Here is a 25,891-nt window from a genome sequence, read left to right as displayed (position 1 = left end):
CGGCAGGGTGGCACCACCATCGTTGTGGCACCAGCATCGTGGTGGCACCAGGATCATGTTTGAGCAGGATGATGGTGGCACCAGCGTCGTGGTGGCACCAGGATCATGTTTGGCCAAGATCATGGTGGCACCAGAATCGTGGTGGCACCAGCATCATGGTGGGACCAGCATCAAGGTGGGACCAAAATTGTGGTGGGACCAGCATCGTGGTGGCACCAGCATCATGTTTGAGCAGGATGATGGTGGCACCAGCATTGTGGTGGGACCAGGATCATGGTGGCACCAGGATCATGTTTGGCCAAGATCGTGGTGGCACCAGCATTGTGGTGGGACCAGAATCGTGGTGGCACCAGGATCATGGTGGCACCAATGTCATGTTTGAGCAGGATCATTGTGGCACCGGTGTCATGGTGGCACCAGCATCGTGGTGGCACCAGCGTCGTGGTGGCACCAGAATCACGTTTGGCCAGGATCGTGGTGGCACCAGGATCGTGGTGGCACCAGGATCACAGTTGGCACCAGCATCGTGGTGGATGAGCCCTCACCTTTGGGTCCCCTACCCCTGCGCAGCCCCCCACCCAGGGTCCCCCCCACCCAGGTGCCCCCCACCCACGGGTGCCCCCCCCACCCATGGGTGCCCACCTCCTGGCCCAGCAGCTGCAGGGGATGCCCGGGGCCGGGCCGCAGGCGCCGCCGCAGCAGCGCGTCCCGCGTCAGGATGGCGCCCGCCCGCAGCACAAAGGAGAGGAAGAGGTTGGCGTGGATGAAGTTACGGGTGCAGCGCAGCCGCCTGTGGGGAGGAGGCGGGCGGTGGGTGGCGGCACCCATGGGTGCCCCCATTAGCACCAGGGGTGCCCCGGCTTGCGGGTACCTGAAGAGCAGGAGCAGCAGCAGCGCCAGGAGGAGGGCGACGAGGGAGAGGGAGTAGCCGATGGTGTAGAGGAGCCGGAATTGCTCCAGCAGCCAGGCCTGCCGCTGCGGGGACAGGGGACGCGGCGGTGGCACCACGCCGGGATGGGACACGCGGCGTGGGGTGGGGCGGCATGGGGCGACGGGACACGATGTGGTGCAACGGGACACGGTGCAACGTGGCACGGCACGGAGCAACGCGACACGGCACCGTGCAACGCAACACGGCACGGTGCAACGCGACACGGCACGGTGCAATGGGATGTGGCATGGTGCAACACGGCACAGCGTGGTGCAACACAGCACGGAATGGCATGTGCAATATGGCATGACATGGCATGGTGCAACACGGTATGGCACAGTGCAATGGGACATGGCACGGAGCAACACGGCACAGCGTGGTGCAACACAGCACGGAATGGCATGTGCAATATGGCATGACATGGCACGGTGCAACACGGTATGGCACAGTGCAATGGGACATGGCACGGAGCAACACGGCACAGCGTGGTGCAACACAGCACGGAATGGCATGTGCAATATGGCATGACACGGCACGGTGCAACGCGACACGGCACGGTGCAATGGGATGTGGCATGGTGCAACATGGCACGGCACGGTGCAACACGGCATGGCACGGTGCAAACATGGTACTGCACGGAGCAACACAGCACGGCATGGTGTAACATGGCACGGCATGGTACAACAGGACATGGCACGGTGCAACATGGCATGGCATGGCATGGTGCAACATGGCACAGCATGGTGCAACACGGTACGGCACGATGCAACACAGAACAGAACAGTGCAACAGGACACGGCACAGCACACAGCACAGCACGACACGGTGCAACATGGCATGGCACGATGCAACTCAGCACCACACGGTGCAACACGGCATGGCACCGTGCAACACGGCACGGCACAGTGCAACACGGCACGGCGCGGGTGCCACATGGCATGGCACAGCATGGTGCGAAGAGGCGTAGCACGGCGCAGTGCAGTGCAACGTGGCCCAGCAAAATGCACGCCACGGCACGGTGCAACGTGGCACGGCACAGCACACAGCACGGTGCAACACGGCACGACACGCCGCAGCCCAGCAGCTCCCGGCACAGCGCAGGCTGCAGCGCAGCCCGACGGCACGCGACCCGGCACAGTGTGGAGTACGGCACGTGGCAGCCCAGCACGGCACAGCCGCCGGCACACGGTCCAGCGTGGCACGGCATGGGGCACAGCATGCGACCCGGCACAGCGCAGCATGGCATGAGCACAGGGCCCGGCCCGGCGCACACCACAGCACAGTGCGGCACAGCACGGCGCAGGGCGCGGCGCGGGGCACTGCGCAGCGTGGCCCGGCACAGGGCCCGGCATGGGGCCCGGCACAGAGCGCAGCATGGCACAGCGCAGCACGGCGCAGCGTGGCACGCTACGCAGCAGAGCGGCACAGGGCACGGCACGGGGCACGGCACAGCGTGGCAGCGTGACGCATCCCCAGATGCCAGCATGGCAACTCGCAGCGCGGCGCGGCACAGCACCCCATGGCACGGCATGGCACCCCACAGCATGGTACGGCACCCCCGCAGCACGGCATGGCACCCCATGGCACGACACCCCGCGGCACGGCACCCCACAGCATGGTACAGCACCCCATGGCACGGCATGGCACCCTGCAGCACGGCACCCCGCGGCACGGCACCCTATGGCACGGCACCCCATGGCACGGCACCCCACGGCATGGCATGGCACCCTGCGGCACAGCACCCTGCGGCACAGCACGGCACCCCACGGCATGGCATGGCACCCCACGGCACGGCACCCTGTGGCATGGCACCCCACAGCACAGCACCCCATGGCATGGCACGGCACCCCATTGCATGGCACCCCACGGCACGGCACCCTGCTGCACGGCACCCCACAGCACAGGACCCCATGGCATGGCACGGCACCCCACGGCACCCCACCCCACCCCACAGCACCCCACGGCACCCCACCCCATGGCACAGCACCCCACAGCACAGCACCCCACGGCACGGCACCCCACAGCATGGCACCCTGCGGCACGGCACCCCACAGCACAGCACCCCACGGCACGGCACCCCATGGCACAGCACGGCACTCCACAGCACCCCACCCCACCCCACCCCACGCCGTGGCGCGGCACCCCACGGCACAGCACCCCACCCCACAGCACCCCACCCCATGCCGTGGCGCGGCACCCCACCCCACAGCACCCCACGGCACCCCACCCCACGGCACCCCACCCCACGGCACGGCACCCCACGGCACAGCACCCCACCCCACCCCACAGCACCCCACCCCACGCCGTGGCGCGGCACCCCACGGCACAGCACCCCACCCCACAGCACCCCACAGCACCCCACCCCGCGGCACGGCACCCCACGGCACAGCACCCCACCCCGCGGCACCCCGCGGCGCCCGGCTCCCCACCTGCAGCGGCTGCTCCTGCGCCAGGTTCCTCGCACTGCGAATGGTCGCGCCAGGGCCGCCCCGTCTCGTCCGTCACCCACCGCCCCTCGGGTCCCGCAGCGCCGAAACACCAGCCCGCCCTGCACTGAGCACCCCCGACCCCTCACCCCGGGGGCACCCACGGGCGCCGCCGCGGCGGGTGCCACCTCGCCGCCGTTACCTCGGTGATGCCAGGGCAGGTACCAGGGGCAGGGACGGCGACGGTGCTGTTGGGCGCCGCGTCCCCCCAGCACGCGTACATGTCGAAGCTGCGGTTGCAGCCGGGTCCTGGAGGGCGTGAAGGTGGGGGTCAGGGTGGCCCCCGGGGTGGGGGGCGGTGGTCCCGGCCGGGCGTCACTCACCGGGTGCCGGGGGGTCGTGGCGCAGGCGCAGCTCGCAGGCGTGCCGGTACTCGCGCCACGCGGCCAGCGTGGCCTGGGCCGAGCGCTCCTCCTGCAACGGGGGACGCCGCCGTGGGGACGCCGCCGTGGGGGCTGCCGCCGTGGGGTCACCACCGTGGGGTCACCACCGCGGGGTCACCACCGTGGGGTCACCATGATGGGGTCACCGCTGTGGGGCCACCACCATGGGGCCACCGCCGTGGGGTCACCATGATGGGGTCACCACCATGGGGCCACCGTGATGGGGTCACCGCCGTGGGGTCACCACCGTGGGGCCACCATGATGGGGTCACCATGATAGAGCCACCACCGTGGGCCCACCATGATAGGGTCACCACTGTGGGGCCACCATGATGGGGTCACCATGATAGAGCCACCACCGTGGGCCCACCATGATAGGGTCACCACTGTGGGGCCACCATGATGGGGTCACCACTGTGGGGTCACCGCCGTGGGGCCACCACCATGGGGTCACCACCGTGGGGCCACCGTGATGGGGTCACCACCGTGGGGTCACCACCGTGGGGCCACCACCATGGGGTCACCACCGTGGGGCCACCGTGATGGGGTCACCACCGTGGGGTCACCACCGTGGGGTCACCACTGTGGGGTCACCATGATGGGGTCACCATGATAGAGCCACCACCGTGGCCCACCATGATAGGGTCAACACCGTGGGGCCACCGTGATGGGGTCACCGCCGTGGGGTCACCACCGTGGGGTCACCACCATGGGCCCACCATGATAGGGTCAACATCGTGGGGCCACCGTGATGGGGTCACCACCGTGGGGTCACCATCGTGGGGACACCACTGTGGGGTCACCACCGTGGGGACACCATGATGGGGTCACCGCCATGGGGGTCACCACCATGGAGTCACAGCTGTGGGGCCACCACCATGAGGCCACTGCTGTGGGGTCACCACCGTGGGGCCACCACCGCTGGGGTCACCATGATGGGGCTACCATGATGGGGTCACCACTGTGGGGCCACTACCATGGGGACACCACTGTGGGGTCACTGTGATGGGGCCACCACTGTGGGGTCACCACCGTGAGGTCACCACCATGGGGTCACCGCCGTGGGGCCACCGCCATGGGGCCACCACCACTGGGGTCACCACTGTGGGGACACTACCACTGGGGCCACCAAGATGGGGCCACCACCGTGGGGCCACCATGATGGGGCCAACAGCGTGGGGCCACCATGATGGGGACAACATGACTGGGGCCACCACCATGGGGCCACCACCATGGGGACGCCATGACAGTGGCCAACGCTGTGGGGCCACCGTGATTGGGCCACCATGATGGGGTCAGCGCCGTGGGGTCACTGCTATGGGGCCACCATGATGGGGTCACTGCCGTGGGGGAAGCCAGGCGGGGGCCCAGCAGTGGCAGTGGGGGGGTCCCAAGGGTGCTGGGGGGACCCAAGGGTGCAGGGGGGACCCCCGGGGTGATCTCGGGGGGGTCCCAAGGGTGTGGGGGGGGACCCCCGGGGTGATCTCGGGGGGGGGGTCCCAGGGTGCAGGGGGGTCCCAAGGGTGCGGAGGGGGACCCCCGGGGTGACCTCGGGGGGGTCCCAAGGGTGCGGGGGGGACCCCCAGGGTGATCTCAGAGGGGTCCCAGGGTGCGGGGGGGTCCCAAGGGCGTGGGGGGGGGACCCAAGGGTGCAGGGGGGACCCCCAGGATGATCTCAGGGGGGTCCCAAGGGTGCGGAGGGGGACCCCCGGGGTGACCTCGGGGGGGGTCCCAAGGGTGTAGGAGGGTCCCAAGGGTGTGGGGGGGACCCAAGAGTGCAGGGGAGACCCCCGGGGTGACCTCAGAGGGGTCCCAGGGTGCGGGGGGGGACCCCCGGGTGATCTCAGGGGGTCCCAGGGGTGCAGGGGGGTCCCAAGGGTGCGGGGCGGACCCAAGGGTGCGGGGGGGGACCCCCAGGATGATCTCAGGGGGGTCCCAAGGGTGCGGGGGGGACCCCCGGGGTGACCTCACATGGGTCCCAGGGTGCCGGGGGGACCCAAGGGTTCCGGGGGGGACCCCCGGGGTGACCTCAGAGGGGTCCCAAGGGTGCGGGGGGACCCCCGGGGTGACATTGGGGGGGTCCCAGGGTGCGGGGGGGTCCCAAGGGTGCGGGGGAGGGACCCCCGGGGTGACCTCGGGGGGTCCCAGGGTGCGGGGGGGGTCCCAAGGGTGCGGGGGAGGGACCCCCGGGGTGATCTCGGGGGGGTCCCAGGGTGCGGGGGGGGTCCCAAGGGTGCGGGGGGGGACCCCCGGGGTGATCTCGGGGGGGTCCCAGGGTGCGGGGGGGGGTCCCAAGGGTGCGGGGGGGACCCCCGGGGTGATCTCGGGGGTTCCCAGGGTGCGGGGGGGTCCCAAGGGTGCGGGGGGGACCCCCGGGGTGATCTCGGGGGTTCCCAGGGTGCGGGGGGGGGTCCCAAGGGTGCGGGGGAGGGACCCCCGGGGTGACCTCGGGGGGGTCCCAGGGTGCGGGGGGGGTCCCAAGGGTGCGGGGGGGGGGGGTCCTCACCTCTGCCCCACGCAGGACCCTGCTGAGCAGCGGGGGGGCCACAGCCCGGTGGCCCATGGCGACGAGTCCTGGGTGGGGGACACCGGGGGTGTTGGGGACACCGGGGTCACGCGTGTCCGTGTCCCCCCCCCCCCGTTACCCCCCCCCCTTGACGCGCTCGTTACCAGGGAGCTGCCGGTGGCACCCGGACGCCTGGGTCCCCCCGGGGGGGGGGGCGGGGACACGGGACGGGGACCTCCCCCCCCCCGTGACCCCCCCCCAGGACCACGGACACGCGTGGGCACCGCGGGCCGCGGCAGCCGTCGGGGGGAGGGCGGCCGCCGCCCCCCCCCGGTGATACCGGTTGCTCCCGGTGCCACCTCGGTGTCCCTTGTGTCCCCCCCCGTGTCCTGACCCCCCCACGCGTGTCCCCCGCTGCCCCTTAAAGTGCCCCCACGTCCCCCTCCGCTTCACCCCGACCCCCCCCCCCGGTGATGCCGGTGCCCCCCCCGCTGTCCCGGGTCCCCCCACGCGTCTCCCCCACCCCCCCGTGGGCCCCCTCCGGTGCCCCCCGACCCCCCACGGGACCCCCCGACCCCCACCCCACCCCCCCGGGACTCCCCCCCCCCCCCCCCCGGTACCGGTTGGGCGCGGGGCTCCGCCACCCTCGGGGCACCGGTACCGGCTCCGGCGGCGCCGCCCACGGGAGGGGCGGGGGCACGGGGGGGGGGGGGCGGGGGGGGGGGGGGGCTCAGCCGGAGCAACGTGACCCGGGGGGAGCGTGGAAGCCACGTCTCGGGTGGGGTGAGCGGGGAGGCTGCCGGGGGGGGGGGGTCCCAGCGTCAGCCGGGGGGTCCCAGCGTCACCCACGGGTGCTCCAGTGTCACCCGGGGGGGGTCCCGGTCACCCACGGGGATGTCAGGGTCACCCACGGGTGCTCCAGCGTCACCCACGGGTGCTTCAGCATCACCCACGGGTGCTCCAGTGTCACCCGGGGGGGGTCCCGGTCACCCACGGGGATGTCAGGGTCACCCACGGGTGCTCCAGTGTCACCCACGGGTGCCCCAGTGTCACCCGGGGGGGGGGTCCCGGTCACCCACGGGGATTTCAGTTTCACCCAGGGGACTTCAGGGTGACCCACAGGTGCTCCAGCATCACCCACGGGTGCTCCAGTGTCACCTGGGGGGGGGTCCGGGTCATCCACGGGGACGTCAGGGTCACCCAGGGGACTTCAGGGTCACCCACGGGTGCTCCAGAGTCACCCGGGGTGGGTCCCCGGTCACCCACGGGGATTTCAGTTTCACCCAGGGGACTTCAGGGTGACCCACAGGTGCTCCAGCGTCACCCACGGGTGCTCCAGTGTCACCCGGGGGGGGTCCCGGTCACCCACGGGGAAGTCAGGGTCACCCACGGGTGCTCCAGTGTCACCCACGGGTGCTCCAGTGTCACCCGGGGGGGGGTCCCGGTCACCCACGGGGATTTCAGTTTCACCCAGGGGACTTCAGGGTGACCCACAGGTGCTCCAGCGTCACCCACGGGTGCTCCAGTGTCACCCGGGGTGGGTCCCGGTCACCCACGGGGATGTCAGGGTCACCCACGGGTGCTCCAGTGTCACTTGGGAGGGGTCCTGGTCACCCATGGGGATTTCAGGGTCACCCACGGGTGCTCCAGAGTCACCTGGGGGGGGTCCCGGTCACCCACGGGGATTTCAGGGTCACCCACGGGTGCTCCAGAGTCACCTGGGAGGGGTCCGGGTCATCCACGGAGACGTCAGGGTCACCCAGGGGTGCTCCAGCGTCACCCACGGGTGCTCCAGTGTCACCCGGGGTGGGTCCCGGTCACCCACGGGGATTTCAGGGTGACCCACGGGTGCTCCAGAGTCACCCAGAGGGGGTCCTGGTCACCCACGGGGATGTCAGGGTGACCCACGAGTGCTCCAGCGTCACCCGGGGTGGTTCCTGGTCACCCACGGGGATTTCAGGGTCACCCACGGGTGCTCCAGCGTCACCCACGGGTGCTCCAGTGTCACCTGGGAGGGGTCCTGGTCACCCACGGGGACTTCAGGGTCACCCATGGGACTTCAGGGTCACCCACGGGTGCTCCAGTGTCACCCGGGGGGGTTCCAGAGTCACTCGGGGGGGGGGTCCCAGTAGGATCACCCAGGGACTTCAGGGTCATCCACGGGGATTTCAGGGTCACCTGGGGGGGGGTCCCGGTCACCCACGGGGACTTCAGGGTCACCCACGGGAGCTCCAGTGGCACCCAAGTGGGCTCCAGCATCACGCGGGGAGATTCAGTGTCACCCGGGCAGGGGCCCAGGGTCACCCACGAGGGCTCCCGTATCACCCACGGGTGCTCCAGTGTCTCCCATGGGTGCTCCAGCCTCATCCATGGGTGCTCCAGCATCACCCACGGGTGGTCAAGCGTCACCCACGGGTCATCCAGTGTCTCCCACAGGTGCTCCAGAGTCACCCGGGGGAGTCCAGCATCACCCACAGGAGTCCAGTGTCACCCATGGGTGCTCCAGCCTCACCCAGAAGGGTCCAAGGTCACCCACAGGTGCTCCAGCGTCACCCAGGGGGGGTCCAAGGTCACCCACGGGTGTTCTAGTGTCACCCAGTGGGGTTCCAGCATCACCCACAGGTGTTCAGAGTCCATCCATGGGTGCTACAGCTACAGCCTCACCCAGGAGGGTCCAAGGCCACCCAGGAGTGTCCAAGGTCACCCACATGTGGTCCAGTGTCACCCATGGGTGCTCCAGTGTCACCTGGGGGGTTCCAGCATCACCCACAGGAGTCCAGTGTCTCCCATGGGTGCTCCAGCATCACCAGGGGGTTCCGGTGTCACCCAGGAGGGGTTCGAGGTCACCCACGTGTGGTTCAGTGTCACCCATGGGTGCTCCAGCATCACCCAGGAGGGTTCAAGGCCACCCAGGAGGGTCCAAGGTCACCTACGGGTGCTCCAGTGTCACCCATGGGTGCTCCAGCCTCATCCATGGGTGCTCAGCATCACCCAGGAGGTCCAAGGTCACCCACATGTGGTTCAGTGTCACCCATGGGTGCTCCAGCCTCACCCAGGGGGTTCCGGTGTCACCCAGGAGGGGTTCAAGGTCACCCACATGTGGTCGAGCGGCACCCACAGGTGCTCCAGCATCACCCACAGGTGCTCCAGTGTCTCCCATGGGTGCTCCAGTCTCACCCAGGGGGTTCCAGCGTCACCCAGGAGGGTCCAAGGTCACCCACGGGTGCTCCAGCCTCATCCATGGGTGCTCCAGCATCACCCAGGAGGGTCCAAGGTCACCCACAGCAGTCCAGTGTCTCCCATGGGTGCTCCAGCCTCACCCAGGCGGGGGTCCAAGGTCACCCAGGAGGGGTTCGAGGTCACCAACGTGTGGTGGAGCGGCACCCACAGGTGCTCCAGCATCACCCACAGGTGCTCCAGTGTCTCCCATGGGTGCTCCAGCCTCACCGAGGGGATTCCAGCATCACCCAGGAGGGGGTTTGAGGTCACCCACGGGTGGTCGAGCAGCACCCACGGGTGCTCCAGTGTCTCCCATGGGTGCTCCAGCCTCACCCAGGGGGTTCCAGCATCACCCAGGAGTGTCCAAGGTCACCCACATGTGGTTCAGTGTCACCCATGGGTGCTCCAGTGTCACGCATGGGTGCTCTAGTGTCACCCATGGGTGCTCCAGTATCACCTGGGGGGTTCCAGCATCACCCACAGGTGTCCAGAGTCACCCATGGGTGCTCCAGCGTCACCCAGGAGGGTCCAAGGTCACCCACAGCAGTCCAGTGTCTCCCATGGGTGCTCCATCATCACCCAGGCGGGGTCCAAGGTCACCCAGGAGGGGGTTCGAGGTCACCAACGTGTGGTGGAGTGGCACCCACAGGTGCTCCAGCATCACCCACGGGTGCTCCAGCCTCACCGAGGGGATTCCAGCGTCACCCAGGAGGGGTTTGAGGTCACCCACGGGTGGTCGAGCAGCACCCACGGGTGCTCCAGTGTCTCCCATGGGTGCTCCAGCCTCACCCAGGGGGTTCCAGCATCACCCAGGAGTGTCCAAGGTCACCCACATGTGGTTCAGTGTCACCCATGGGTGCTCCAGTATCACCTGGGGGGTTCCAGCATCACCCACAGGTGTCCAGAGTCACCCATGGGTGCTCCAGCATCACCCAGGAGGGTCCAAGGTCACCCAGGAGGGTCCAAGGTCACCCACATGTGGTTCAGTGTCACCCATGGGTGCTCCAGCATCACCCAGGGGGGTTCCAGCGTCACCCAGGAGGGGTTTGAGGTCACCCACGTGTGGTTCAGTGTCACCCATGGGTGCTCCAGCATCACCCACGGCTGCTCCAAGGTCACCCAAGGGTGCCCCAGCGCCACCCAGGAAGGCCCAAGGTCGCCCGGGAAGGCCCAAGGTCGCCCGGGAGGGCCCAAGGTCACCCAGGAGGGCCCAACGCCACCCATGGGCGCTCCGGGCCCACCCACGTCTGCCCCAGCGCCACCCACGACGGCCCAAGGTCACCCAATGGGTGGGGGGGGGGGGGGGGAGGGGGCAGCGTCACCCACAGCCGCCGCCACCCCGCGCCCCAACGCGAGGCCACCAGAAGGGGGCGTATCCGGGAAAGGGCCGGAAGTGGGCGTTCCCCTAGTACACGCCCCCCCCGCATATCCGGGCCCCCTTCGCGTCGCGCCGCCGATGACGTCGTCACCCCGCGCCGGGCGCCGGCCATGGTGGCGGGCGCCTTCCCCCTGGCCAAGCTGCTGACGCTGGGCGCGCGCCAGCTGAGCCGCCCCCTGGCGGCCCGCATCAAGGCCGGCGCCCGCGCCAGCCCCTTCTTCCGCCATTACGTGTGCCTGCCGCCCGCCCAGCGTGAGTACGGGGGGGGGGGGGGGGGGGATATTTGGGGACGGGGGCATCGAACGGGACGGCGGGGGGGGACGGCGGGAGCCGCCGTCTCCCCGCCGTCCCCCCCCGCCGTCCCCCGCAGTGTACCACTGGGTGGAGATGCGCGCCAAGATGCGGCTGATGGGCTTCCGCGGCGCCGCCATTAAACCCCTGAACGAGGAAGCGGCGGCCGAGCTGGGGGCCGAGCTTTTGGGAGAAGCCATCGTCTTCGGCGTGGGAGGGCTCTGCCTCTACCTGGAATACTCCCGGCAAGCCGGGCAAACGCGGCGGCGGGAGGAAGAGCAGGCGGCGGCGTGGCGAGAGATGAGGGAGAGCTTGGAGAAGCTGCGGCAGGAGATGGACGCCATGGCGGCCCGCCTGCCGCCTGGCCACGCCCCCCGCCGGCGCTGACCACGCCCCCCGCCGGCGCTGACCACGCCCCCGCCGGCGCTGACTACGCCCCCGCCGCCTCAGGCCACGCCCCCGCCGCCTCAGGCCACGCCCCCGCCGCCTCAGGCCACGCCCCCGCCGGCCATTAAAAAAGCCTTGGTTTGCTCTTCCCGCCAGTTTGCGCGAATGGGGCGGGGGCTGGGGGGAGGTAGGCGGGGCTAATGGTGATTGGGGGCGGGGCTAATGGTTGTGGGCGTGGTCTGGCGCAATGCGATTTGGGGGGTGGCGCTTGGGGGCGGGGTTAATGGTTGTGGGCGGGGTTTGGAGCCATGAGGTTTGGGTGGGGTGGTGCTTGGGGGCGGGGCTTGGGGTGGGGTGGTGCTTGGGGGTGGGGCTAATGGTTGGGGGCGGGGTCTGGCGCAATGATGTTTGGGTGAGGTGGTGCTTGGGGGCGGGGCTAATGGTTGTGGGCGGGGTTTGGAGCCATGATGTTTGGGTGGGGTGTTGCTTGGGGGCGGGGCTAATGGCTGGGGGCGGGGTTTGAGGCCATGAGGTTTAGGAGGGGTGGTGCTTGGGGGCGGGGCTGGGGTGGTGCTTGGGGGCGGGGTTAATGGTTGTGGGCGGGGTTTGGAGCTATGAGGTTTGGGTGGGGCGTTGCTTGGGGGCGGGGCTTGGGGTGGGGTGGTGCTTGGGGGCGGGGTTAATGGTTGTGGGCGGGGTCTGGCACAATGAAGTTTGGGTGAGGTGTTGCTTGGGGGCGGGGCTAATGGTTGTGGGTGTGGCCGGCAGCAAGGGGGTTTGGGGGCGGAGCCGGCAGTGGTGGGCGGGGCTTGGGTGGGAGGTTGCTTTGGGGCGGGGCTAATGGTTGTGGGCGGGGTCTGGAGCAAGGCTGGTGGGTGGGGCTTGAGGTGCGGTTGGTGCTTCGAGGCGTGGCCTTGAGTGCAATTAGGGGCGGGGCTAATTGTTGTGGGCGGGGTCTGGAGCACGGGCATGTGGGGGAGGGTGTGTGGGGGCGGAGCCAGCGCTGGTGGGCGGGGCTTGGGGTGGGATGGCGCTCGGGGGCGTGGCCTTGAGTGCAGTTAGGGGCGGGGCTAATGGTTGTGGGCGGGGTCTGGAGCAAGGGGCCGCTTGTGGGTGGAGCCAGCCGTGGTGGGCGGGGCTTGGGGGGTGGCATGCCGCTTGTGGGCGGAGCCTGCTGCCTTCGCAGTGAGGATTGGAGCGATGTGAAGGGGCGTGGCCTGGCCTTTGGGGGCGTGGCCAAGGCTTGGGGGCGTGGCCAGGTCTCAGTGCTGTGGCAGGGACACGGGGGTCATGTACAAAATGGCTGCGTTTATTTGTGGCGGGGGGGGACCCCAATCTCCCCCCCAAAAAAAAACCAAACACCCCAAAAATAGTGAAAAACCAAAAAGTGGCATAAAAAAGATGCTGGGGGGAGGGGGGGGGGCACCCCTCATTTGCCCCCCCCCCTCCAAAATATAAAAAAGGGGGGGGGGGTCCCCAAACTGGCGGTGAGGGGGGCACAGTGCGGGGGGGGCTGTGTTGGCCCCCCCCCGGCCGGTTAAGGCACAGCCTGGGGGGGTCCGGCCCAGGGGACCCCCCCCCAGGGTGGTTGGGGGGTGAAATGAGGGGGGTGGGGAGCAGGGGGGGGCACCCCCCACCCCCCAAATCCAGACCCGTCTTGGGGGGGGGGGGGGGGGGGCTAGGGCGCGCTCCGCTTCCGCAGCTCTACCAGGAACGCTGGGGGGGGGGGAGAAATGCAGCATCACGGGGGGGTCCCCTACTTCCCCCGCCCCAATTGCCCCACCTGGTGCCCCCCCCCTCCCCTATTGCCCCCCCCACTTTGGCCCCACGAGCCCCCCCCCACATCCCAGGAGCCCCCACACGTCCCAGGAGCCCCCCCCCCCGCCCCCCGACCCACCCCCCACCTTCGATGATCTCCTCCTTCATCTTCTGCAGCTCCCTCCGCACCTCCTCCAGCAGCTCCTGGAGGGGGGAGGGCAGAGGGTGAGGGGCTTTGGGGGGACCACCCCCATCACCCCCCCAAACCCCCCCCCCCCCCAGGACCCCCCCAAACCCCGGACCCCCCCCAGGACCCCCCCCCAACCCTGGTACCTGTTTGATTCGCTCCAGGTCGGGCTCGTCGGTGGGGGCCAGGGGGGTCGGCGGGGGCAGCCGGGGTGGCCGACTTCATCCTGGGAAGGGGGGGCAGAAAGAGTTTGGGGGTGCAGGAATAGGTTGGGGGGGGGCACAAATAGTTTGGGGGGGTAGAAATAGTTTGGGGACCCCCCCCAAGCCCACCTGGGTGCCCCCCATCTTGTATTTTGGGTACCCCCCCTCCCTACCTGCCCCCCCATCCCACCAACTGCCCCCCAAATCCTGCTCTGGGGGTGCTAAAGACCCCCCCCCAGCACCCCAAACCCCCTTGGTCACCCCAAAAGTCCCTGGAACACCCCTCCAAACCCACCTGGGTGCCCCCCATTTTGTATTTTGGGTCTCCTCTCCCTACCTGCCCCCCCATCCCACCAACTGCCCCCCAATCCTACTCTGGGGGTGCTAAAGACCCCCCCCCAGCACCCCAAACCCCCTTGGTCACCCCCAAAAGTCCCTGGAACACCCCCCAAACCCACCTGGTGCCCCCCATCTTGTATTTTGGGTACCCCCCTCCCTACCTGCCCCCCCATCCCACCAACTGCCCCCCAAATCCTACTCTGGGGGTGCTAAAGACCCCCCCCCAGCACCCCAAACCCCCTTGGTCACCCCAAAAGTCCCTGGAACACCCCTCCAAACCCACCTGGGTGCCCCCCATTTTGTATTTTGGGTCCCCTCTCCCTGCCTGCCCCCCCCCATCCCACCAACTGCCCCCCAAATCCTGCTCTGGGGGTGCTAAAGACCCCCCCCCAGCACCCCAAACCCCCTTGGTCACCCCAAAAGCCCCTGGAACACCCCCCCCATACCCACCTGGGTGCCCCCCATTTCTTGGGTACCCCCCCTCCCTGCCTGCCCCCCCATCCCACCAACTGCCCCCCAAATCCTACTCTGGGGGTGCTAAAGACCCCCCCCCCAGCACCCCAAACCCCCTTGGTCACCCCAAAAGCCCCTGGAACACCCCCCCCATACCCACCTGGGTGCCCCCCATTTTGTATTTTGGGTCCCCTCTCCCTGCCTGCCCCCCCCCATCCCACCAACTGCCCCCAAATCCTGCTCTGGGGGTGCTAAAGACCCCCCCCAGCACCCCAAACCCCCATGGTCACCCCCAAAAGTCCCTAGAACACACCCCCCCCCCCCAAAAAAAAAACCCACCTGGGCAGCGTGGAGCTGGCCTTCTCCCAGGGCTTGCGCACGGGCTCTGTGGGGCGCGGGCAGTGGGTCGGGGGGGCCCCAGCCCCCCAAACCCTCCTGGGGGGGACCCGGACCCCCCAAACCCTCCTGGGGGAGGGTTCGCCCCCCCCCAAAACCCCTCCCCTTCCCCTAAAAGGGCCCCCCCCCCCAGGCTCCCCGGCCTCCTGGCCTCCATTTCCCAGCATGCCCGGCCATGGGGGCGGGCCGCGGGGCATGCTGGGAGTTGTAGTCGCCACCCCAAGCACTTACCCGCCGGCTGCCCCTGGGTCCTAATGCCCGGCTCCGCCTCGTCCTGCGTGGGCAGAGAGAGGGGTCGGGGCGGGGGGGGGGGCACAAGGGGGGGGGGTGACACGGGTGGGGGGACACAGGGGTGGGGGGGGTGAACACGCGGGGGGGGTCCACCAGCACCTGAGGATAAGGGAATGCCCTCCCGGGGGGGCAGGGGGAATGGGGGGGGGCCCACGGAGCACCCCCACCATGGGGGGACCCCCCAAAAAAAAATGTTTTGGGGGGGGGCCCCACTCACGCTGGTGACATCCTCGTCCCTTTTCGGCGCTGGCTTGTCCCCCTGCAGGGTGGCTTTCCTCCTGGGGGGGGGGCATAAAGAGGGGGGGGAGTGAGCGTGGGCGCAGGGTGCCCCCAATTTGGGGGGGGGGGGGCTGCTGGGCAGGGGTGGGGTGCCCCCCATCATGGCCCCCCCCCCCCCCCTTTCCTCACCGTCGGGCCAACATGGCGCTCATCTCCTCCATCAGCCCCCCCCCCGGCCCCCCCCCCGGGCACCCTCACCCTTGGGGGGCGCAGGGGGGGGCCCCCGCACCCGCCGCCTCATCCTGGCAGGAGAAAAAGCGGGTGATAAGGGGGTGCTACAAAGCCCCCCCCCCCCCAAATTTATTGCCCCCCCCCCCCCCCCCCCAATTTTGCCCCTCACCTCACCTTGCCGGTTTTCCTGAGTTTGGCCCCCGCGATGGCGGCGGCAAAGCCGGAGCCGCCCCCCCCCGGCGCCCCCCCCCCGTGCCCCCCGCCGGTAACGGGGGGGCAGGGGGGACCCCCGCGGCTGGGGGGGGGCCAGGGGGTGGGGGGGGGCCCCGGGGGTGGGGGGGGGGCCGGGGGGCGCCGGGGGGCCTCCAGTGGGTGCTGCTGGGGGGCCTGGAGGGGGGGGGAAAAAGGGGGTGTGGGTGCAGGGTGAGGGGGGGGGGCACCCAACCCCCGGGGGGGGGGTGGGGGCGGGCTGGGACCACCCCCCCCCCCGTCACCCACCTGCAGCGGCCACGCGGCGCTCGGGCTCCTCCGGCGCCTGCCTGCGGGGGGAAGGGTCAGCACCCATGGGCCCCCCCCATGTCATGGGGGTCCCACCCAGCACCTACGGGCCTCCCCCAGCACCCACTGCCCCCCCCCCCCAGCACCCACGGGCCCCCACATGGCATGGGGTGGTCCCACCCAGCACCCACGGTCCCCCCCAGCACCCATGGGCCCCCCCCCCGTGGCATGGGGGGGGGTCCCACCCAGCACCCACAGTCCACCAGATGTCATCATGGGGGTCCCACCCAGCACCCATGGGCCCCCCAGCACCCATGGGTCCTCCCCAATGCCATGGGGGTCCCACCCAGCACCCACGGCCCCCCCCCCATGTTATGGGGGTCCCACCCAGCACCCATGGGTCCCCCCCAGCACCCACCGGCCCCCCCCCAGCACCCACAGTCCACCAGATGTCATCATGGGGGTCCCACCCAGCACCCATGGGCCCCCCCAGCACCCATGGGTCCTCCCCAATGTCATGGGGGTCCCACCCAGCACCCACGGCCCCCCCTATGTTATGGGGGTCCCACCCAACACCCATGGGCCCCCCCCCGTGGCATAGGGGCTCCCACAGCACCCACAGTCCCCCCGTGGTGTGGGGGGGGTCCCACCCAGCACCCACGGCCCCCCCACCATTTTATGGGGATCCCACCCAGCACCCACAGCCCCCCCCATGGCACAGGGGGTCCCACCCAGCACCCACAGCCCCCACGCCCCCCCCCCCGTGGCATGAGGGGGTCCCATGCAGCACCCACACCCCCCCCCCATTGTATGGGGATCCCACCCAGCACCCACGGCCCCCCCCAGCACCCACAGCCCCCCATATGGCACAGAGGGTCTCCCCCAGCACCCACAGCCCCCTCAGCACCCACAGCCCCCCATATGGCACAGGGGGTCCCCCCAGCACCCATGGCCCCCCCCCCATAGCATGGGATTTGCCCCCAGCACCCACGGCCTCCCCCATGGCACGGGGGGTCCCACCCAGCACCCCCAGGCCCCTCAGCACCCACAGTCGTCCCCCCCCCAGCACAGGGGGTCCTCCACGGCACCCACAGCCCCCTCAGCACCCACCATCCCTCATATGGCATGGGGGGGTCCCCCCAGCACCCACAGTCCCCCCCACGGCATAGGGGGTCCCCCCCAGCACCCATGGCCCCCCCAGCACCCACAGCCCCCCATATGGCACAGGGGGTCCGCCCCAGCACCCACAGCCCCCCCCCCCACGGCACAGGGGGTGTCCCCCAGCACCCACAGCCCCCCCCCACAGCACAGGGGGTCCCCCACGGCACCCATGGCCCCCTCAGCACCCACCGTCCCCCATATGGCACAGGGGGTCTCCCCCAGCACCCACAGCCCCTACAGCACCCATAGTCCCCTGCCACGGCACAGGGGGTCCCCCACAGTACCCATGGCCCCCCATATGGCATGGGGGGTCCGCCCCAGCACCCACAGCCCCCCATATGGCACAGGGGGTCCCCCCCAGCACCCACAGCCCCCACAGCCCCCCCCCACAGCACAGGGGGTCCCCCACGGCACCCATGGCCCCCCATATGGCATAGGGGGTCCCCCCCAGCACCCACGGCCCCCCCAGCACCCACAGCCCCCCACATGGCATAGGGGGTCCCCCCCAGCACCCACGGCCCCCCCAGCACCCACAGCCCCCCACATGGCATAGGGGGTCCCCCCCAGCACCCATGGCCCCCCATATGGCACAGGGGGTCCCAGCCAGCACCCATGGCCCCCCAGCACCCACTGTCCCCGATACGGCACGGGGGGTCCCCCCCAGCACCCACCCCAACCTGGGGGTCCCCCCCCTTTCCTGCTGCTCGGGCTCCTCCGAAACCGAACCCTCGGGCTCCGGCCATGACAGCGGGGTGCCTGCATGGGTGGGTGGGGGGGGGACGACACCAAACAAGGCCATGGGCGTCAGCCCCCTACCATGGGTGCCCCCCCCCCCCCCAAGCACCCATACGCACCCTCCTCCAGCGCCCGCAGGGCCCGCAGGACGGCGGCGGCGAAGAGGGCGGCCTCGCGGGGGGCGCCGAAGCTGAGCCCCCACACCCGGCGGGCGTCCCGCCACTGGTGGAACTGGGGGGTGGCCTGGCTGTAGCGCAGCCCCCGCCCCAGCGGGCAGTTCAGCACCACCTGCGGGCACCCATAGGTGCTGGGGTGGGGTAGGGGGGGGCACCCAGGGGTGCTCCCAGAGCCCCGGCGGGGCCCCCGGAGCCATGGGTGCCCCGCAGAGCGTCGCCATGCATTGCGTTGCGCCGTAGGCTCTACAGCACTCATGCCCACCCTAGGCCCACTGTTGGCATATAGACCCTCCTGCACCCATGGGTGCCCCACAGAGCCCCCCCATACCCATGGGTGCCCCGCAGAGCCCCCCCATACCCATGGGTGCCCCGCAGAGCGTCGCCATGCATTGCGTTGCGCCGTAGGCTCTACGGCACCCATGCCCACCCTAGGCCCACTGTTGGCATATAGACCCTCCTGCACCCATGGGTGCCCCACAGAGCCCCCCCATACCCATGGGTGCCCCGCAGAGCGTCGCCATGCATTGCGTTGCGCCGTAGGCTCTACAGCACTCATGCCCACCCTAGGCCCACTGTTGGCATATAGACCCTCCTGCACCCATGGGTGCCCCACAGAGCCCCCCCCATACCCATGGGTGCCCCACAGAGCCCCCCAATACCCATGGGTGCCCCACAGAGCCCCCCCACACCCATGGGTGCCCCACAGAGCGTCGCCATGCATTGCGTTGCGCCGTAGGCTCTACAGCACTCATACCCACCCTAGGCCCACTATTGGCATATAGACCCTCCTGCACCCATGGGTGCCCCACAGAACCCCCCCATACCCATGGGTGCCCCACAGAGCCCCCCCATACCCATGGGTGCCCCACAGAGCATCACCATGCATTGCATTGCCCCATAGCCCCTACAGCACCCATGGGTGCCCCGAGCCCACCCTAAGCCCAGCATTGACCCGTAGCCCCACCCGCACCCATGGGTGCCCCACAGAACCCCCCCCATACCCATGAGTGCCCCACGGAGCCCCCCATACCCATGGGTGCCCCACAGAGCATCACCATGCATTGCATTGCCCCATAGCCCCTACAGCACCCATGGGTGCCCCGAGCCCACCCTAAGCCCAGCATTGACCCGTAGCCCCACCCGCACCCATGGGTGCCCCACAGAACCCCCCCATACCCATGAGTGCCCCACGGAGCCCCCCATACCCATGGGTGCCCCACAGAGCATCACCATGCATTGCATTGCCCCATAGCCCCTACAGCACCCATGGGTGCCCCGAGCCCACCCTAAGCCCAGCGTTGACCCACAGCCCCCCCCCCTGCACCCATGGGTGCCCCCCGGGCACCCTCACCTGCTGGTCGGGCTGCATCTTGCGTCCCACCAGGCGGAAGGCGTTGGTGCCGGGGTGGTGGTAGAGCTGGACGCAGCTGAGGGTCTGGGGCCCCCCACCCGCCGGCACCCACTGCTTTTGGGTGTCGTCGTAGAGCAGCACCGTGGCCCGGGTGCTGCACAGCACCGTCTCGCTGCGGGAGGGAGGGAGGAATGATGGGTGGGCACCCCAGGGGATGGGTGTCACCCCGGGGGGGGGCACCCTGTGGGGTGGGGAACCCCCATAGGGTGGGAGCACATGGGTGCTGCAGCCCCCTGGCACCAGCACCCCCGGCTGTGGGGCACCCATGGGTGCCAGACCACCCTGGCATGAGCGGTGTGGCACCCATGGGTGCTGGAACCCATGTCACGTGTACCCCGAGCAGCATGACACCCATGTCACGTGTACCCCGAGCGGCATGGCACCCGTGGGTGCTGGAACCCATGTCACGTGTACCCCGAGCGGCGTGGCACCCATGGGTGCTGGAACCCATGTCACGTGTACCCCGAGCGGCATGACACCCATGTCACGTGTACCCCGAGCGGCATGGCACCCGTGGGTGCTGGTACCCATGTCACGTGTACCCCGAGCAGCGTGGCACCCATGGGTGCTGGTACCCATGTCACGTGTACCCCGAGCGGCATGGCACCCATGGGTACTGGAACCCATGTCACGTGTACCCCGAGCGGCGTGGCACCCATGGGTGCTGGAACCCATGTCACGTGTACCCCAAGCAGCATGACACCCATGTCACGTGTACCCCAAGTGGCATGGCACCCGTGGGTGCTGGAACCCATGTCACGTGTACCCCGAGCGGCGTGGCACCCATGGGTGCTGGAACCCATGTCACGTGTACCCCAAGCAGCATGACACCCATGTCACATGTACCCCAAGCGGCATGGCACCCATGGGTGCTGGAACCCATGTCACATGTACCCCAAGCAGCATGACACCCATGGGTGCTGGAACCCATGTCACGTGTACCCCGAGCAGCATGACACCCATGTCACGTGTACCCCGAGCGGCATGGCACCCGTGGGTGCTGGAACCCATGTCACGTGTACCCCGAGCGGCATGGCACCCATGGGTACTGGAACCCATGTCACGTGTACCCCGAGCGGCGTGGCACCCATGGGTGCTGGTACCCATGTCACGTGTACCCCAAGCAGCATGACACCCATGTCACGTGTACCCCGAGCGGCGTGGCACCCATGGGTGCTGGAACCCATGTCACGTGTACCCCAAGCAGCATGACACCCATGTCACGTGTACCCCGAGCGGCGTGGCACCCATGGGTGCTGGAACCCATGTCACGTGTACCCCAAGCAGCATGACACCCATGTCACGTGTACCCCGAGCGGCGTGGCACCCGTGGGTGCTGGAACCCATGTCACGTGTACCCCAAGCAGCATGACACCCATGTCACGTGTACCCCGAGCGGCGTGGCACCCGTGGGTGCTGGAACCCATGTCACGTGTACCCCAAGCAGCATGACACCCATGTCACGTGTACCCCGAGCGGCGTGGCACCCGTGGGTGCTGGAACCCATGTCACGTGTACCCCAAGCAGCATGACACCCATGTCACGTGTACCCCGAGCGGCGTGGCACCCGTGGGTGCTGGAACCCATGTCACATGTACTCTGAGTGGCGTGACACCCATGGGTGCTGGACCCCCTGGCATGAGCACCCTGAGCCGTGTGGCACCCATGGGTGCCAGAACCCATATCACAGAATCATCCAATCGTTGGGGTTGGGAAAGACCTTGAAGATCCCCCAGTCCAACCAGTAACCAACGCTGCCAAGGCCACCACTCAACCAGTTAAGGGTAGAGTAGGAATTCCATGTTTCCTGCCTTAGGGGATGGATTATTTATAGTGAAAGGAAAACTGGGAATCACTGAGGCTGGGAAGGATCCCTAGGATCATCAGCCCAACGCCAACCCAACACCCCCATGGCCACCAAACCTTGTCCTGAATCACAGGATCATCCAATCGTTGGGGTTGGGAAAGACCTTGAAGATCCCCCAGTCCAACCAGTAACCAACGCTGCCAAGGCCACACTCAACCAGTTAAGGGTAGAGTAGGAATTCCATGTTTCCTGCCCTGGAGGGTGGATTATTTTTAATGAAAGTCAAACTATAAATCATTAAGGTTGGGAAGGATCTCCAAGACCATCAGCCCAACGTCACCCAACACCCCCACGCCCACCAAACCATGTCCCCAAGTGCCACCTCTGCCCGTTTTTTGAACGCTTCCAGGGATGGGGACTCCACCACCTCTCTGGGCAGCCTGGTCCAATGCTTGACCACCCTTTCCGTAAAGAAATACTTCCTAATTTCCAACCTAAACCTCCCCTGGCGCAGCTTGAGCCCATTTCCTCTCGTCCTATCGCTAACTACTTGGGAGAAGAGCCCAACACCCACCTCACTGCCCCCTCCTTTCAGGGAGTTGTAGAGAGCGATCAGGTCTCCCCTCAGCCTCCTCTTCTCCAGGCTGAACACCCCCAGCTCCCTCAGCCGCTCCCCACCAGCCCTGTGCTCCAGACCCTGCCCCAGCTCCGTTGCCCTTCTCTGGCCACGCCCCAGCACCCCAATGTCCTTCTTGGAGTGAGGGGCCCAAAACTGGACACAGCATTCCAGGTGCGGCCTCACCAGTGCCAAGCACAGGGGCACGATCCCTGCCCTGCTCCTGCTGGCCACACTATCCCTGATACAGGCCAGGATGCTGTTGGCCTTCTTGGCCACCTGGGCACACTGCTGGCTCACGTTCAGCCGCTGTCACCCAACACCCCCAGGTCCTTTTCGGCCAGGCAGCTTCCCAGCCACTCTGTCATGAGCACCCCCAGCAGCGTGGCACCCATGGGTGCCAGACCCCCTGGCCCATGGACCCTGAGTGACATGGCACCCATGGGTGCCAGACCCCCCCCAGATGAGCATCCCAAGCAGCGTGGCACCCATGGGTGCCAGACCCCCCCGGCACCCCCACCTCTGTGGCACCCATGGGTGCCAGACCCCCCCGGCACCCCCACCTCTGTGACACCCATGGGTGCCAGACCCCCCCCAGCACCCCCACCTGTGTGACACCCATGGGTGCCAGACCCCCCCCCCCGGCACCCCCACCTGTGTGACACCCATGGGTGCCAGACCCCCCCCCCCGGCACCCCCAGCTGTGTGACACCCATGGGTGCCAGACCCCCCCCCCCGGCACCCCCACCTGTGTGACACCCATGGGTGCCAGACCCCCCCCCCCAGCACACCCACCTCTGTGACACCCATGGGTGCCAGACCCCCCCCAGCACCCCCACCTGTGTGACACCCATGGGTGCCAGACCCCCCCGGCACCCCCACCTCTGTGACACCCATGGGTGCTGGCCCCCCCAGATGAGCACCCCCCACCTGTGTGACACCCATGGGTGCCAGACCCCCCCGGCACCCCCACCTCTGTGACACCCATGGGTGCTGGCCCCCCCAGCACCCCCAGCTGTGTGACACCCATGGGTGCCAGACCCCCCCCCAGCACCCCCACCTGTGTGACACCCGTGGGTGCCAGACCCCCCCCAGCACCCCCAGCTGTGTGACACCCATGGGTGCCAGACCCCCCCGGCACCCCCACCTGTGTGACACCCATGGGTGCCAGACCCCCCCGGCACCCCCACCTCTGTGACACCCGTGGGTGCCAGACCCCCCCCGGCACCCCCACCTCTGTGACACCCATGGGTGCCAGACCCCCCCCCCAGCACACCCACCTCTGTGACACCCATGGGTGCCAGACCCCCCCCCCCGGCACCCCCAGCTGTGTGACACCCATGGGTGCCAGACCCCCCCCCCCGGCACCCCCACCTCTGTGACACCCATGGGTGCCAGACCCCCCCCGGCACCCCCACCTCTGTGACACCCATGGGTGCTGGCCCCCCCAGCACCCCCAGCTGTGTGACACCCATGGGTGCCAGACCCCCCCGGCACCCCCACCTCTGTGACACCCATGGGTGCCAGACACCCCCCCCCCCCGGCACCCCCACCTCTGTGACACCCATGGGTGCCAGACCCCCCCCCCCGGCACCCCCACCTCTGTGACACCCATGGGTGCCAGACCCCCCCGGCACCAGCACCCCCAGCTGTGTGACACCCATGGGTGCTGGCCCCCCCCTTGGTGCCCCCCTGGGTGCGGGGACCCCCCCCAGCACCGGCACCCTTGGGTGTGGGACCCCCCGGGTGCGGACCCCCAGGGTTGGGGACCCCCAGGACCAGCCGTGGGGCACCCATGGGTGCTGCCCCCCCCTCCCCCGAGCACCCAACCCCCGCGCGCACCCCAACCCCCCCCCCCCGCCCCCCCCTTTTTCCTTCCTCTTCTCCAGGGGGGCCCCGGGCCCGGCCCCTCCCCCACTTCCTCAGGGTGCGGGGGGGGAGGGGCTGTGTTTGTGTAGGGCCGACCTGAACCCCCCGCCCCCCCCCGGCTCCCAGCCGGCACCGCGGCGGCGCCCGGGGCTCCCAGTGCCCCCAGTGCTCCCAGTGCCCCCAGTGCTCCCAGTGCCCCCAGTGCCCGCTCCCAGTGCCCCCCTCCCAGTGCTCCCAGTGCCCCCAGTGCTCCCAGTGCCCCCAGTGCTCCCAGTGCCCCCAGTGCCCGCTCCCAGTGCCCCCTCCCAGTGCTCCCAGTGCCCCCAGTGCTCCCAGTGCCCCCAGTGCCCCCTCCCAGTGCCCTCAGTGCTCCCAGTGCCCCCAGTGCCCGCTCCCAGTGCTCCCAGTGCCCCCAGTGCTCCCAGTGCCCCCAGTGCTCCCAGTGCCCGCTCCCAGTGCCCGCTCCCAGTGCCCCCAGTGCTCCCAGTGCCCCCAGTGCCCCCTCCCAGTGCCCCCAGTGCTCCCAGTGCCCCCTCCCAGTGCCCCCAGTGCCCCCAGGGCTCCCAGTGCCCCCAGGGCTCCCAGTGCCCGCTCCCAGTGCCCCCAGTGCCCCCAGTGCCCCCTCCCAGTGCCCGCTCCCAGTGCCCCCAGTGCCCGCTCCCAGTGCCCCCAGTGCCCCCAGTGCCCCCTCCCAGTGCCCGCTCCCAGTGCCCCCAGTGCTCCCAGTGCCCCCAGTGCCCCCTCCCAGTGCTCCCAGTGCCCGCTCCCAGTGCCCCCAGTGCCCGCTCCCAGTGCCCCCAGTGCTCCCAGTGCCCCCAGTGCCCCCAGTGCCCGCTCTGCTCCCAGTGCCCCCTCTGCTCCCTCCCAGTGCCCCCTCCCAGTGCCCAGTCTGGGGGCTCCCAGTGCTCCCAGTGCCAGCTCCCAGTGCCCCCAGTGCCCGCTCCCAGTGCCCGCTCCCGGGGCTGCCAGTTCCCCCAGTACCAGCTCCCGGGGCTCCCAGTGCACGCTCCCAGTACTCCCAGTGCCCCCAGTGACAGCTCCCGGGGCTCCCAGTGCCCACTCCCAGTGCTCCCAGTGCCCGGTTCCGGGGGCTCCCAGAGCTCCCAGTGCCCGCTCCCAGTGCTCCCAGTACTCCCAGTGCCCCCAGTGTCCACTCCCGGGGCTCCCAGTGCCCGCTCCCAGCACCCTCAGTGCCTGTTCCTGGGGCTTCCCATGCTCCCAGTGCTCCCCCGTTCCCCCAGTGCCTGCTCCCAGTGCCCCCAGCGCCCACTCCCAGTGCTCCCCCATTCCCCCAGTGCCTGCTCCCAGTGCCCCCAGCGCCCACTCCCAGTGCTCCCCCGTTCCCCCAGTGCCTGCTCCCAGTGCCCCCAGCGCCCACTTCCCAGTGCTCCCCCATTCCCCCAGTGCCTGCTCCCAGTGCCCCCAGCGCCCACTCCCAGTGCTCCCCCGTTCCCCCAGTGCCTGCTCCCAGTGCCCCCAGTGCCCACTCCCAGTGCTCCCAGTGCCCCCAGTGCCTGCTCCCAGTGCCCACTCCCAGTGCTCCCCCGTTCCCCCAGTGCCTGCTCCCAGTGCCCCCAGTGCCCACTCCCAGTGCTCCCCCGTTCCCCCAGTGCCTGCTCCCAGTGCCCACTCCCAGTGCTCCCCCGTTCCCCCAGTGCCTGCTCCCAGTGCCCCCAGCGCCCACTCCCAGTGCTCCCCCGTTCCCCCAGTGCCTGCTCCCAGTGCCCACTCCCAGTGCTCCCCCGTTCCCCCAGTGCCTGCTCCCAGTGCCCCCAGCGCCCACTCCCAGTGCTCCCCCGTTCCCCCAGTGCCTGCTCCCAGTGCCCACTCCCAGTGCTCCCCAGTTCCCCCAGTGCCAGCTCCCGGGGCTCCCCAGTTTCCCCCAGTGCTCCCGGTGCTCCCCAGTTCCCCCAGTGCCAGCTCCCGGGGCTCCCCAGTTTCCCCCAGTGCTCCCGGTGCT

The 25,891-nt window shown here is 69.4% G+C and overlaps 2 protein-coding genes and 1 pseudogene across 2 annotated transcripts in view; 1 reads left to right on the top strand and 2 right to left on the bottom strand.

The window, feature by feature from the left end:
* LOC142596308 (gastric inhibitory polypeptide receptor-like) overlaps window positions 1-6,363 on the bottom strand; it is a 9,384-nt pseudogene extending 3,021 nt beyond the window's left edge.
* A 4,650-nt stretch (window positions 6,364-11,013) lies between these two features.
* OPA3 (outer mitochondrial membrane lipid metabolism regulator OPA3) lies at window positions 11,014-11,709 on the top strand. Its single transcript, XM_075725458.1, has 3 exons — window positions 11,014-11,155; window positions 11,274-11,567; window positions 11,600-11,709. Exons 1-3 carry the CDS (start codon window positions 11,014-11,016, stop codon window positions 11,707-11,709), a joined length of 546 nt encoding a protein of 181 aa, XP_075581573.1.
* A 1,550-nt stretch (window positions 11,710-13,259) lies between these two features.
* B9D2 (B9 domain containing 2) overlaps window positions 13,260-25,891 on the bottom strand; it is a 34,981-nt gene continuing 22,349 nt past the window's right edge. The window contains 15 exon segments of the mRNA XM_075725387.1: window positions 13,260-13,297; window positions 13,486-13,543; window positions 13,673-13,717; window positions 13,719-13,752; window positions 14,861-14,906; window positions 15,149-15,191; window positions 15,426-15,486; window positions 15,617-15,729; window positions 15,833-15,909; window positions 15,912-15,984; window positions 15,987-16,045; window positions 16,157-16,197; window positions 17,995-18,073; window positions 18,172-18,340; window positions 19,580-19,751. Of these exon segments, the coding sequence (XP_075581502.1) occupies window positions 13,260-13,297; window positions 13,486-13,543; window positions 13,673-13,717; window positions 13,719-13,752; window positions 14,861-14,906; window positions 15,149-15,191; window positions 15,426-15,486; window positions 15,617-15,729; window positions 15,833-15,909; window positions 15,912-15,984; window positions 15,987-16,045; window positions 16,157-16,197; window positions 17,995-18,073; window positions 18,172-18,340; window positions 19,580-19,751 (1,108 nt within the window).

Source organism: Pelecanus crispus, chromosome 30, assembly GCF_030463565.1.
Source record: "Pelecanus crispus isolate bPelCri1 chromosome 30, bPelCri1.pri, whole genome shotgun sequence".
NCBI lineage: Eukaryota > Metazoa > Chordata > Aves > Pelecaniformes > Pelecanidae > Pelecanus > Pelecanus crispus.
Note: the sequence above shows the minus strand (reverse complement) of the source record. Positions and strands in the feature narration are given on the sequence as shown.

What these genes read in the sequence shown, in the direction of transcription:
- OPA3 (XM_075725458.1), top strand. Translation starts at nt 11,014, where the DNA reads ATGGTGGCGGGCGCCTTCCCCCTGGCCAAGCTGCTGACGCTGGGCGCG. An exon ending in GTGCCTGCCGCCCGCCCAGC is followed by an intron (nt 11,156 to 11,273) that starts GTGAGTACGGGG and finishes CGTCCCCCGCAG; the next exon opens with TGTACCACTGGGTGGAGATG. An exon ending in CCTGCCGCCTGGCCACGCCC is followed by an intron (nt 11,568 to 11,599) that starts CCCGCCGGCGCT and finishes CCCCCGCCGGCG; the next exon opens with CTGACCACGCCCCCGCCGGC.